The sequence below is a fragment of the Callorhinchus milii genome, unplaced genomic scaffold, assembly GCF_018977255.1.
Source record: "Callorhinchus milii isolate IMCB2004 unplaced genomic scaffold, IMCB_Cmil_1.0 Scaffold1384, whole genome shotgun sequence".
Lineage (NCBI taxonomy): Eukaryota > Metazoa > Chordata > Chondrichthyes > Chimaeriformes > Callorhinchidae > Callorhinchus > Callorhinchus milii.
In genome coordinates this window covers 1-14,547 of record NW_024706125.1, presented here as the reverse complement: position 1 = coordinate 14,547, position 14,547 = coordinate 1, and the positions used below count along the sequence as shown (strand labels likewise).

The 14,547-nt window shown below is 50.1% G+C and overlaps 1 protein-coding gene across 1 annotated transcript; it reads right to left on the bottom strand.

Annotated features, from left to right (window-relative positions):
- Positions 1–6,263: 6,263 nt before the first annotated feature.
- LOC121852802 lies at positions 6,264–12,155 on the bottom strand (the record flags this gene model as incomplete). Its single annotated transcript, XM_042346698.1, has 5 exons — positions 6,264–7,006; positions 8,244–8,412; positions 8,605–8,786; positions 9,481–9,602; positions 11,372–12,155. Coding segments are annotated over 5 exons (2,000 nt in total), but the record flags the coding sequence as incomplete, so codon positions are not given.
- Between the last annotated feature and the right edge of the window lie 2,392 nt (positions 12,156–14,547).

Below are 14,547 nucleotides of genomic sequence, written 5' to 3'. Positions count from 1 at the left end.
TTAGGAGCACTCCATTTAAGAGTGTGCTCCTAATCTCAGCTCGTTACCTGTATAAAAGACACCTGGGAGCCAGAATCTTTTTGATTGAGAGGGGTCAAATACTTATTTCCCTCATTAAATGCAAATCAATTTATAACATTTTTTCCTGGATTTTTGTTGTTATTCTGTCTCTCACTGTTCAAATAACCTACCTTTAATATTATAGACTGATCATTTCTTTGTCAGTGGGCAAACGTACAAAATCAGCAGGGGATCAAATACTTTTTTCCCTCACTGTATGTTAACCACACTGTGTGTGTACACCTATGTTAACCACACTGTGTGTGACACCTATGTTAACCACACTGTGTGTGAACACCTATGTAACCACTGTGTGAACACCTGTGTGTGTGTACACTACGTTGTTACACCTGTTAACCAATTGTCTCAACGTGCATGTGTACTGGGTTTAATTAAAATTTAGTTTTCTTGATGAGTATTTCTGCCCCTTTATATTTTTCAACGCTTCTCACTTCACGTGATATTCCTCTGTTTGTCGTGGTCAACATCTTGTAACAACATGTTTAGTCTACTTCCTGTTGTCCAATCCACGAGACTGTGTGCTCACTGTGACAACGTACTGCCCGCACACCAATCAGGCGCCACGTGCCTCAGGCTCACCTGCGTCGTGTGCGTGCATCACTCTAAATAAAAACACCTAATTGATAAAGCAATCAATAAAATCGGCGTCAATCACTTAAGCGTCTCTTTAAAAGCGTGGACGTCTTTTAATTAAATATCTATTTGCCCGCCGGGAATCGAGAACGCCGCGGCCCCTGAGCTCTGGAATCGCGTCGCCCACGAAGCTTCTGAACACGCGGTGAGCGCCGAGCGCGTGTTGCGCAACTCAAACTTGTTGTTTTATTATTCAACTTCATTCGTTCCTCTCTCTGTGGTGTGGCGCGCTCAAGGCTCGTGGGCGACACGTCGTTCACTTCCACGTTGTCCGCTCGACTTCTTTAAAAAAATGTTACAATTTTTTAAAATAAAAAATAAATTTGTATTAAAAATTTTTTTAAGGAGTTTCTTTTAGTGGGTTTACCTATACAATGCATGGGTCTCCTTGCATATCTAGATTATATTTATTGGTTCAACAACAACTAGAACACCGCTGCCGGGTGACTACCTAACACGAGGTCTGACCCTGCGTAGTAAAGTGTTGTGTGTTGCTAAATTGGTTATGGCTACAAAGTATGTTTAATGGATAGTATTATTCCACACAAACTTTGCGTTTGTGAGCAGGACTTTACGTGAAGGGATGACACACATGCACGCCACGTTTTTTATTTAAAATAGTTAAATTTATCAATGTCCTGGGTCACAAAAGCAACGTTTGTGAGATTTTATTTAAATTTATTTTTAATTTATTTTAGTTTTATTTATTTCTACCTACGTGACTTTACTGAAAAAAACCTCCGAGTATGAATCCTTGCAGTCACGAAAGCTTCAAATTTAGAATTTGTTGAGATTAACAATAGCCACTTTCTCTACTTTTGAGACATAAGCTATTAGATAATAAAACTGTACTACTAAGGGACAATGTTGTTGTGACACTGTTATTAATGGAGTGGATTATTCACTTCGCTTTTGTGTCCTGGGTCACACAAGCAACGTTTGTGTGGAGTATTAAGAGCCCACTTTCTCTACTTTTGAGGCACTAGCTATTAGGTAATAACACTTTACTACACAGGGACAACAATAAAACATGTTTTTGTTACACACTGAATTATCTACTTAATCGAGGAAATCTCTAAAGCTTTCGTGACTGCAGGGACTTGTCTTCTTGGTTCTTTCGGTAAAGTCGCGTAGAAGGGCTCGTTTTTTGTCTGAAATCCTACGGCCTTTCACTGGAAAAAACACCTCTGCGGTACTAAACTCTACTGATCTGGTATCGACAATCAAGGGGATTTCCCTGTCCCCAGACGACCTGCTTGTCAGTTTGGATGTGGTTTCCTTATTCACCAAAGTTCCTGTACCTGACACCATCGCAATCATTGAAGACTTGATTCATCAAGGACTGAATGCTGGGGTACCCCCCCCCCCCTGGTGAGACACTGCTTAACCAATACATACTTCACCTGGAATGGAACTTTCTACAAACAAACTGAGGGTACCCCAATGGGCTCCCCCTATCTCCGGTTGTAGCCAACGTTTTCATGAAGAAATTTGAGACTGACGCCATCCAGACTGCCACTCTATGCCCGACCTTGTGGAAGAGGTACGTAGATGACACTTTTGTCATTTGGCCACATGGCCGGCCTGCTCTAGACCAATTCCTCGACCACATCAATTCCATACACCCAGCCATCAGATTCACCATGGAAGTCGAAAAAGATGGCAAGCTACCCTTTTTGGATGTCCTAATTAAAAGGAGACCTGATGGTTCAATGAGCCATTCTGTCTACAGGAAAGCCACCCACACGGATGCTTGCCTAAAACCGGATTCCCACCACCATCCATCCCAGAAAAACTCCCTCGTCAAGACTCTATACCAGGGGTCCTCAAACTTTTTAAACAGGGGGCCAGTTCACTGTCCCTCAGACCGTTGGAGGGCCGGACTATAGTTAAAAAAACAACTATTAACAAATTCCTATGCACACTGCATATATCTTATTTTGAAGTGAAGAAACAAAACGGGAACATACAATATTTAAAATGAAGAACAAGTAAAGTTAAATCAACAAACTTGCCAGTATTTCAATGGGAACTATGGGCCTGCTTTTGGCTAATGAGATGGTCAATGTCCGGTTCCATATTTGTCACTGCTAGTCGTAACAAGTGATGCAAGTGTGCATCCGTTAGTCTAGATCTGGTTGGAGATTTCAAATGTTTCATTCTGGAAAAAGTGTGTTCACAGACATAAGCGCTGCCAAAGATGGTTGCCATTTTGAGTGCATGGTTCCTGAGATGAGGATATGTCTCAGAGGGGAGAGATGCATAGAAATTATGAAGGCTGCTTGACTTGAATGCGTCTTTCAGAGAGTCACAATTCTGCAGTTCAGCGAGTTCCATTTGGTAATTGTATCCACATTTTCAATGTCAATAGAAAATGGGTTATGGAAAAGCTGTATGTCCTGTTCATGGAGATGAAGCTCTTTAAATCTAAATTGGAACTCCTTTTGCAATTTTTCCAGTGAATCCACACATGTTTTGTTTGGGAATGCAACCAATGTTTTTTCCGCTAACAGATTTTGAGTTGTGGGGAGATGGCAGAAGTTTTCCTCCTTCACTTGTTTGATGAGGAGGCCTAATTTTACTTCAAATGCTTTGACATGTGATTACATATCACAGATGAGCTTCCCCTTTCCTTGAAGTTGCACATTGAAACTGTTGAGTAGCTCTGTTACATCTGTCAGAAAGGCAAGGTGCCATTTCCATTCTGCATCATTGAGCTCTGGTACTTTTTTGTTTTTTGAAAACAGAAAAGCTGTAATCTGTGGAAGTAAGTCCTAGAAACGTTTCAAAACTCTCCCTCGACTCAGCCAACGGACTTCTGTGTGACAGAACATCTTCATAGTCAACATTTAGCTCGGACAGAAATTCCTGAAATTGTCTGTGGTTTAGTGCATGATCTCTAATGAAGTTAACAGTCCCACTTCAGTGATTTACTACACAGCGCTTGTTGGTGGATGAGGCAGTGTATGGCTATTGGATGAGAATGGTTATGTTTGTCCATCTCTTGGTTAATGCGAGCAATTACTCCTTTCTTAGACCCCACCATGCTAGGAGCACAATCAGTTGTCACACTGGCTAGTTTAGCCCAGTTCAGCTCCAAACCATTCACAGTTTGGCAAACCTTTTCATAGATATCCTCTCTTGTAGTTGTTCCTTTGGTGCTTTGCAGTGCAGCAAGCTCTTCTGTGACTTCGAAATAGTCATTCGTCCCACAAATAAAAATTAGAAGTTGTGCAGAATCACGAACATCGTTGCTTTCGTCGAGTGCCAAGGAAAAATAGGAAAGTTTTTTTTGTGGAGTTTTGCAAATGCTGATGGAAATTGTCTCCCATTTCTTCAATCCTCCGTGTAATTGTAGGTCCTAAAAGACTCACTGTACTAAATAAATCGGCCTTCTCTGGACACATCTCTTTGGCAACAGAAAGAAGGCATTCTTTAACAAATTCTCCCTCAACGAATGGTCTGCCAGTGCACACTATTAGCTTGGCAACTTGAAAACTTGCTTTCAGTGATGAAATATTTAGCTGCTTCTGCTTCACAAAAGTATTTTGCGGAGTTAATGTATTTTCAGTTTTAATATTTTATCTTTTCTCACTTCTCCGACCAAACAATCATATTTATCTTTATGTTGAGTTTCATAGTGTCGACATAAATTGTATTCTTTGAACACAGACACTATATTCTGGCATATCAGACACACAGCTCTTTCCTTGTACTGCATGAAAAAGTAATCATAAGTCCACTGTTTTTTGAATATCCTACACTCCGAGTCAATTTTTCTCTTTCTTGACATCATTGTTTCCTAGGGAGTCAAAATTGCTATTAGTAAAATACCAATATATATACAGCGCTACAAAAACAATATAGCAGCAATAACTTTGCCCACACAGAGACATACAGACTGCACTGCCCATCAATGCAGTCTGATTGGGGGAACTCCACTTTTACCCCAGGCTCACACTGGTGTGGGTGCCATTAAAAAGTTAATTACACCTGCAGTTTTGTTCACAGATCGCAGTGCGATCTGCGAACTCGCATAGGAATATGATCGCATGGGGGAGAAGACCCATGCGATCCACTGCAGGAAAAAAGGCACATGTGCCTTTTTTTCTTCCGAATCTAATGCAAGTTCAGCCATACAAGCATATGGCTGAACTCGCCACTGCCCAGAGATCGCAACAGTATGAACCGGGGCTTACACAACATACAACATATAACCTCATATAATTGAATAGCAATCAGAATATAAATGCACTTACTGTCATTTAAATTGGGTTTCCTACTCCTCGGCTGTCTGTCACTGACTAGCACGGGAAAACAGCAGGCAGCCCCTCCAGAGATCAATCTGTTATTACCCCTCTATCATTTACTCAGCACACAGGAATATCACTGAGAGTGGAGCCGAGGGGGCAAGTGAGGGAGCTGAGGGAGGGAGAGCCAGTCAAGCGCAGCCAGGGGAGGGCTGGCAGCCTTAGGCCTGGCGGGCAAATCCAGTCAATTGGCCCATTGAACCATTCACCAGCGCAGCCCAATGAGTGCCCACCGCCGCAGCTCAATCAGTGCCCACCGCCTCAGCTCAATCAGTGATCACCAGCGCAGCCAAATCAGTGCCCACCGCCGCAGCTCAATCAGTGCTCGCCACCGCAGCCCAATCAGTGCCCACCACCGCAGCCCAATGAGTGCTCACCAGCGCAGCCAAATTAGTGCTCACAAGCGCAGCCCAATTAGTGACCATGGGCCGGAATAAATGTCCTCGGCGGGCCGCATGTGGCCCGCGGGCCGTAGTTTGAGGACCCCTGGTTTAGACGGTACGGGAGGTCACGGTTTAAATTCTCAACATCCACCAAAACCAAGAATGGGCCAACATCCCACCCGAGTGGGGCGCGTGAAGCGCGAGGCGAGACCTGCGCTAGAAGCTGGTGCAGCAGCTCGATGCTGCCGGCGTGTGAGATGCCGACACGTGCAACCTTGGCCAAGGTCCCTTCTACATCCGCGCGTTAGCAAGTGAAGGTGCAACAGGGTGCAACACAATCACGCACGAGGCACTTGGTGTCTTTGGGCTTTATTTACGTTCCAATAAGAGATAAAGATACAGCGAGGTCCACAAAGTGCTGCAACGAACGCTTCGCAGCTGCTAAGGCCGCTTTGAGCTCAACGGCAAAAAGACCGAGTTTATCAGCGATGCAAAGTAAGCAACAACACCCCTTGTTTAAGGGACATTCAAAAAAGGTTACTAAATGTAACTTTTGCACTATTGACAGGAACAACTTTGTTCAAAAAGTTACTCGCGCTAAATCTTACAAAAACCCTGGGTAATTACGTAACAACTTTTGGTGCCTACATTTTCCATGTTTTATATGAAAAAATTAAAAAAATCAAAGTGAAAATCGCCATGGAACAGCATTAATGGCAGTATTTGCCACATTGAAGCATCATTTGTGCAGAAATGTCTATTGAGGTACAACTTACCATTCCCATCAACTCAAACCTTGGCAGTCAAATATTCAGAGGCATTACGTTGCAAACGAGGTCACGGTGCATAATACCACTCAATGGCAAAGAGGCTCAACTGTGCCGGTCGCCAGAGGCTTTCGTCCAATATCAAAACAAAGTAACTTTCGGTTTAAAGTCTTTAAACGAGATGCAAATGGAGACCGCTCGGCCAACGAGTTCTTCAGGGTTTCCAGCCTCGCCAGCAGCTCCCGACGTCGAATCTGCTCGCGCCGCTTCTCCGCCTTGAGTCTCTCCTCCTCGCGCTTCAGGGTGCGCGAATATTCTATCGCGCGCTTCAGGATCTGCGCCTTGGCCGCCTTCTCGTCGTGCGCCAGCTCCGGTATGCCGCCGCGCAGCCACTGGAAACCCTTCTTGATGGAGTCGCGCCGCCGACGCTCCTGGTCGTTGTGCCGCTCGCCAAGCCCCTCCGAGCCGCCGGAGCTCCGAGGGCCACCGCCGCTCCCCGTCGAGACGGCGCGGGACGAGCCGGCCCCGCCGGCGGCGCCCCGGCTCCGCGCGGATCCCCGCGGCGCCGGCGGGGGCGGCGTCTTCGCCCCGCGCGCAGGCGGCGAGGGGGCGGCGTAGTTGTGCTGCTGCTGGTGCACGGGCGGCGTGGACGCCGGCGGGGCGAGTCGCCGCCGCTGCTGCCGCCGCTGCCGCCGGTTGTTGTCGTTGTACCGGGGGGCCGTGTTTGTGTCGTGCACGGCGCGTAGCGCCACGCTCGTTGTGGCGTGGCTCCCCTCCTCCACGGTCACCACGTCAATCTCTCCATCTTCCTCATCCGCGTCGTCGTCATCGTCTGCAGAAGGGAAACACGTATACGTCAGCAACGCAATGTAGAAAATGCAACATTATAAACCTAAACTGCGCAGGTGTAGTGCCAGAAGAGGGGAGGAGCTGCTGGGGGCTCTGGGACCCGAGACAGAGAAGCTCCTCGGCGCCAGGCGCTAGAATCCCAGGCACCCCAGACAGCTAAGCCCTTGGCACCACCAACGGGGGGGGGCTGTGTGTGCTCTGTGGGATATCTGGGGGCGCACACAACCCCACCCTCGTTGGGGACGAGGCAAAAAGGGCAGCTACCTGGCCGACGGGATGGCGGCGCACACAGTTGCAGCAGCTCAGTGTCTACCCGGTCGGTGCCTTGTATGGTTGTTTATGTTCGCGTTATGTCTTGTTTTGTGTTCATTTTGTCGGGCGAGTAACATCTTTAGCCGGCACGATCTCCTTAAGATCGGACTATGTTACGATCGGAGTGTTACAAGCGAGTTTCACCGTCTTCACAAGATTCCAGTGGAGTTAGCGAGGAGGCCCGGCTCTCCGTGGATTATCATCCCGGCGGGGAGGAGGGCGAAGGCGGCGCAGAGAGAGAAGACGGAGGCGAGGCTGCAGGGCCGTGCGCTAGCCAGGCTACGGAGGCAGCCACTCAAACCACTGCTACCCAGCCTATTTCTCACGAACGCCAGATCCATCGCGAACAAAAATGGATGATTGAGGCTACAGACTACAGCGAGCAACGTAGTGAAGGACAGCTGCATTCTGCTTTTCACAGAAACTTGGCTTCATTCATCCATCCCGGACTCTGCTATTGAGCTTGCAGGCTACACAGCACAGCGCCAGGACAGAACAGTAGACCTCTGGTAAGAGCAGAGGAGGGGGGCTCTGTGTGTACGTGAATAAGAGCTGGTGTACTAACACTGTGACTGTAGACAGCCACTGCCCCAGATCTGGAGTATGTGACTGTTAAATGCAGGCCGATTTACCTCCCAAGAGAGTTTACTGTGGTCATGATAACTGCTGTTTACATCCCACGGATGATAATGCTAACTCAGCTATTGGACTTTTTACATGGCAGCATTAGCATCAGCAGAGCAAGTATCCTGACGCTGTGCTGATTATAGCAGGGGATTTCAACCATGCAGACTTAAAAAGCAGCACTCCCTAAATTCCACCAGCATGTTAAGTGTCTACTAGGGGAACTAAGATTCTGGACAAGGTCTACACCAACATCAAACTAGGCTACAGGGCTAGACCACTACCGCACGTGGGCCAGTCTGACCATTTGTCCCTGCTTTTGATCCCTGCATACGCCCCCATCAAGAAAACGGCTCCTACCACACAAAAACTGTCGCCATCTGGCCTGAGGGTGCCACCCAGCAGCTGCAGGACTGCTTTGATAGGACGACTGGGGTCTTCGAACATCAGGACCTGGAGGTGTTCACATATAGTGTATTGTGCTACATTAAAAACTGCATAGACACTGTCCACTGTGGACAAACGCGTTCGGGTTTTACCCAACCAGAAGCCCTGGATGACCCGGGAGGTCCAGCAAACTGCTGAAGGAGAGGAATATCGCCTTCAACTCCGGAGACAAGCCCCTCACATACAGCCCGAGCTAACCTGAAGAGAGGCATCTGCAAGGCCAAAGCAGACTACAGGAGGAGAATTGAGGAACGCCTGGACAGTCACGACAGCAGGCAGGTGTGGCAGGGAGTCCAGCACCTCACCAACTACAGGGCCAACCGCGGAGCTGCTGATGGTGACAACGCTCTGGCAGAGGAGTTGAACCTCTTCTTCGCCCGCTTTGAGGTGACACCACAAGGGACAGCATCACCAAACCTCACGGTCCACAGCAGCTTAAACCTCACAGTGGAGGAGCATGAGGTGAGGCGCACGCTGCGGGCCGTCGACCCGAGGAAGGCTGCGGGACCTGATGGCGTCCCGGGACGTGTGCTGAGGACTGTGCTGACGAGCTGGCTGGAGTCTTCACAAGGATTTTCAAACCTGTCTCTGGAAACAGTCCACCGTACCAACCTGCCTAAAGTCCTCTACCATAGTCCCGCTGCCCAAAAAAACCCACATTTGCAGCTACAACGACTACCGGCCAGTAGCACTCACGCCAGTGGTGATGAAGTGCTTTGAAAAACTGGTCCGGAGTCACATCATAGGAAGCTTGCCCCGAAACCTTGACCCCACCAGTTTGCCTACAGAGCGAACCGATCCACGGAGGACGCCGTGGCCACAGCACTACATGCTGCACTGTCACACCTGGAGCAGCAGGGAGCTATGTGCGGATGCTCTTCGTGGATTACAGTTCCGCGTTCAACACCATCCTCCCACACAAACTGGTGGAAAAAACTGGGCGACCTGGGGATTCCACATTCCACCTGCATGTGGATATATAGTTTCCTCTCGGGCCGCAGACAGAGGGTCAGAGTGGGCCGTCATACATCCACAGCCCTGAGCCTCAGTACGGCTCCCCCCAGGGCTGTGTACTGAGCCCCTGCTCTACTCCCTCTACACACATGACTGTGCCGCCGTCCACCATAGCAACACCATTGTGAAGTTTGCTGATGACACCACAGTTGTGGGGCTCATCTCTGGGGGGATGAGTCTGCCTACAGGGACGAGGTGGAGCGGCTGACAGCATACTGCAGGGGCAACAACCTGCTCCTTAACACCGCAAAGACAAGGAGCTCATAATAGACTACAGGAGAAAGAAACGGAACTCCACCACTAATCATCAGCGGGGACTGTGTGGAGAGGGTGGCAGACTTCTGCTTCCTGGGAGTCCACATTGGGGAGGGCCTGACCTGGAGCGCCAACAGCACTGAGCTTCTGAAAAAGGCCCAGCAGAGACTTTACTTCCTGAGAATTCTCAGGAATAATAACATCACACAGAAACTGCTGGTGTCCTTCTACCGAGCCTCCATCGAGAGCATTCTTACATACTGCATCTGTGTATGGTACACCAGCTGCACAGTGGCTCAGAGGAAAGCGCTCCAGAGGGTCATCAACACAGCCCAAAAGATCGCCGGCTGCCATCTCCCCACACTGGAAGAACTACACAGTTCACGTTGCATCAAAAAAAGCACAGAAATTATAAAGGACTCTTCTCACCTGGACACTCACTGTTTGAGCTGTTGCCATCAGGCAAGACGATTCAGATCAGTCAAAACAAGGACAAACAGATTCAAACAGAGCTTTTATCCTACAGCGATCACCACACTCAATAATGCTAATTAATTATTAAGTAATAGGTTTACAATTGACTGTGAAATAGAGATGTGCAATGACAAAATGTAACCTTATGTGGGTATGTGGGTATACTTGGGCTGTTTTTATATATAGTATAAATTGATTATCTTTCATTTAATTTTATTTTATTTTCTTTTTTATTTAATTTAAATTTATGAATGAGGCCCTGACTGGTGAGCATTTTAAATTTCGTTGTACTGGTGACAATGACAATAAACGATCTATCTATCTATCAATCGATCGGGGCCAGTCGCAGCTCAAGATCCAAGACCCGCCAGCCAGCCAGCTTAGGACCCTGGACCCCCTCGTCCCGCTTGTCCTTGTAAGGGCCGGGATGCTGCGAGGGCCAGCGGTGGGACTCTGGGACTCCCGGCTCTACGTCCTTGTGAGGGCGAGTTCCGAGTCCAGACCCCCCCCACCTTGGCTGGGTCGGGTCAGGTAGCCTCCCTAGGGTAATTGTAGCCAGAGGACCCCAGAGCGTAGCCAGAGTAGTGTATCTAGGCTGTGTACCTAGGCTGTGTACCTAGGCTGTAACACAGTATCAGCACTGTTGAGGTGTTATATTGTAATAATAAAGAAGTTACTTCTACAAGTGTCTCCGGAACCCATTACACAGGTACAGGACCTGTTGAAATGTACACACGCAACATTCGTGTAGTGAGCTTGACAACTGTAAGTTTGTTGTAAACGAAGATGAACAAGCTAATTCGAGAAGTTCTCGTGACTGCAAGGATCCATACTTTTTTGAAGGATGTCATTGACCAACTTTAGCAGCCTCACAGTTCACTGCAGGGTTAGGGGTTAGGGTTAGGGTCAGGGTTAGGGGCTCTGGGTTAGGGGTTAGGGTTAGGGCAGGGGTTAGGGGTTAGGGGTTAGGGGTCAGGGTTCGGGGTTAGGCTCCTCCCCCCCCCTTAACCTCTATGTAATCTCGTGTCTCTCAGAGCTCGCTTCACTTGATACGTGATTTTGCTGTAACTGTTCCACCTGAAGATGGAAGCTCAAGTTGCCTCCGAAACGTCGTGATTCATTTCATGTTTGACCTGCGTGACTTGACCGAAAAAAACAAAAAGTGTGACCGCGCTAAACACGACCGAATAAAGAAACACGCAAAACAGCGTGCAAGTCTCACCCGAATCGCTGGACGTCTCGTTGCCGGGAGACATCGCCCCGTCCACGACAAATCTCCCCATCTCCCGCCCCTCGGGCCGGCAGGTGCCGCCCTCCCGGCTCAAAGGGCAGCATCTCGGCGGGCACCGCGGCGGCCGTGGGGCTCGGCACGGCGCGGGAGACCGCGGGCGGCGGCGGCGGCGCCGACTTGTCGGCGGGCGCCAGCCGCTCCAGCGTGGCTCTGGCCAAGGAGGCGGCGCTGCTCCACATGCAGTCCCGCAGCAGCACGGCTCCCACGGCTCCCACGGCTCCACGGCTCCCACGCCGCCGCCGCAGTCGCCGCAGTCGCCGGCGCCGGCAAACTGCAGCGGCGGGGTCCCAGACGTGGCCGCGGCTCGCCACTTCGCCGCCATCGCGGCTCGGATCGCCCGAGGGCGGCGGCGTTGGCGTTGAGTTCGCTCCGTCCGGCGCGGGGGGCAGGAGCTCAAACTTCTTCCAAATGTCCTCGCTGGGCAGCGTGGACTGGTGCCAGTCGCAGTGCAGCTCCTCGCCGTCGTAGAAGGTCGAGGAGGAGGAGGAGGAGTCATCCCTGCCGGCAGACATTGCGTGGATGATGACGACGCTGCTGCTACACGTGGTGATGATGATGACGCTACACGTGGTGATGACGCTGCTGCTACTTTCGTCACGCAACAACACGCCGCGTGGTGGCGGGTAGGGTTGTTGTTGTTGTTGTTTACATTCCACCACCCTCCTCCCTGTTGTTGCGTCTTGTTTAATTCTTCTGCAGGGGCCGCCGGGCTCGCCTGTAACCACAGCAAACAATAAAGAAAGCAGCGTCGTTAGCAAAGCGAGCAAACACCACGCAGTCGTAAGTGGCGCTGTTACTCATCCACAGCTCAATTTCATTCATCTCCGGGACGTTAAATTTCGATTTAAGCTTTCGTGACTGCAGGGATTCATCTTCTTGTTCTTTCGGTAAAGTCGCGTAGAAGGGAAACAATAAAATAATAAAAAATATAAAACAATAACAATTCTCACGACGTTTCGTGTTGCAGTCGACACGTCGTGAGAATTTTTATTGTGTAGTGAATACTTGGGACGCAAGAGGGAGCGCACACACAGGGTGACATACACACCAGGGTGACACACAAAAGATCCCCCATATAGCCTTAACAGACTGTAGGGGCAAGTGCTGTTAGCAAGCACCTATGAAGGCCGGAACGGCACACGAGGGGTGGGTGGCCAGCACCCACGCCCGCCGCCTTTGTCTCCCTAGTGGCAATGTTTACACACGCACCAGGTACTCATTTGAGGCTGAGTCGACCTAGGGAAGGCCGGGGACCGGTTCAGACAATCGTCTGATGTTGGCCGTGAGCAGGAATCGAACCCGGGTCGCCAGGTTCATAGCGCAGCGCGCTAACCGCTAACACCGCTCCCCATACAGCGTGACACACACACAGGTGACACATACAGGGTGACACACACACACAGGGTGACACACACACACAGCGTGACACACACAGGGTGACACACACACGCACATGGTGACACACACACACAGGGTGACACACACATGCACACAGGGTGACACACACCACACAGCGTGACACACACAGCGTGACACACACACAGGGTGACACACACACACAGCATGACACACACAGGGTGACACACACACAGGGTGACACACACACAGGGTGACACACACACAGGGTGACACACGCAGGGTGACACACACGCACACAGGGTAACAACCACACACAGGGTGACACACACACAGGGTGACATACACACACGCACAGGGTGACACACACACAGGTGACATACACACACACAGGGTGACACACAGGGTGACATACACACACACAGCGTGACACACCACACAGGGTCACACACACACACAGCGTGACACACACACAGGGTGACACACACACACAGGGTGACACACACACACAGGGTGACACACACACACACACACAGGTGACACGCACACACACACAGGGTGAGACACACACACAGGGTGACACACACGCACACAGGGTGACACACACACGCACACAGGGTGACACACACAGGGTGACACACGCACACAGGGTGACACACACGCAGGGTGACACACACACGCAGGGTGACACACACACAGGGTGACACACACACAGCGTGACACACACACACAGCGTGACACACACGCACATAGGGTGACACACACACGCAGGGTGACACACACACACACAGGGTGACACACACACACACACAGGGTGACACACACACAGGGTGACACACACACACAGGGTGACACACACACACACACACAGGGTGACACACACACACACACACAGGGTGACACACACACACACAGGGTGACACACACGCACACAGGGTGACACACACAGGGTGACACACACACACACAGGGTGACACACACACACACAGGGTGACACACACACACACAGGGTGACACACACAGGGTGACACACCACACAGGGTGACACACACACACAGGGTGACACACACACACACAGGGTGACACGCACACACACACAGGGTGACACACACACACACACACAGGGTGACACACACACACACACACAGGGTGACACACACACACACAGGGTGACACACACACACACAGGGTGACACACACACACACACAGGGTGACACACACACACAGCGTGACACATACAGGGTGACACACACACGCACAGGGTGACACACACACACACAGGGTGACACACACACAGCGTGACACACACACACAGCGTGACACATACAGGGTGACACACACACACGCACAGGGTGACACACACACAGCGTGACACACACACACAGCGTGACACACAGCGTGACACACACCAACACAGCGTGACACATACAGGGTGACACACACACAGCGTGACACACATACAGAGTGACACACACACACAGCGTGACACACACACACAGCGTGACACACACACACAGGGTGACACATACAGGGTGACACACACACACACAGGGTGACACACACACACAGCGTGACACATACAGGGTGACACACACACAGGGTGACACACACACACACAGGGTGACACACACACAGCGTGACACATACAGGGTGACACACACACAGCGTGACACACACACACACAGCGTGACACACCACCAGCGTGACACACACACACGAGGTGACACACACAGGGTGACACACACACACA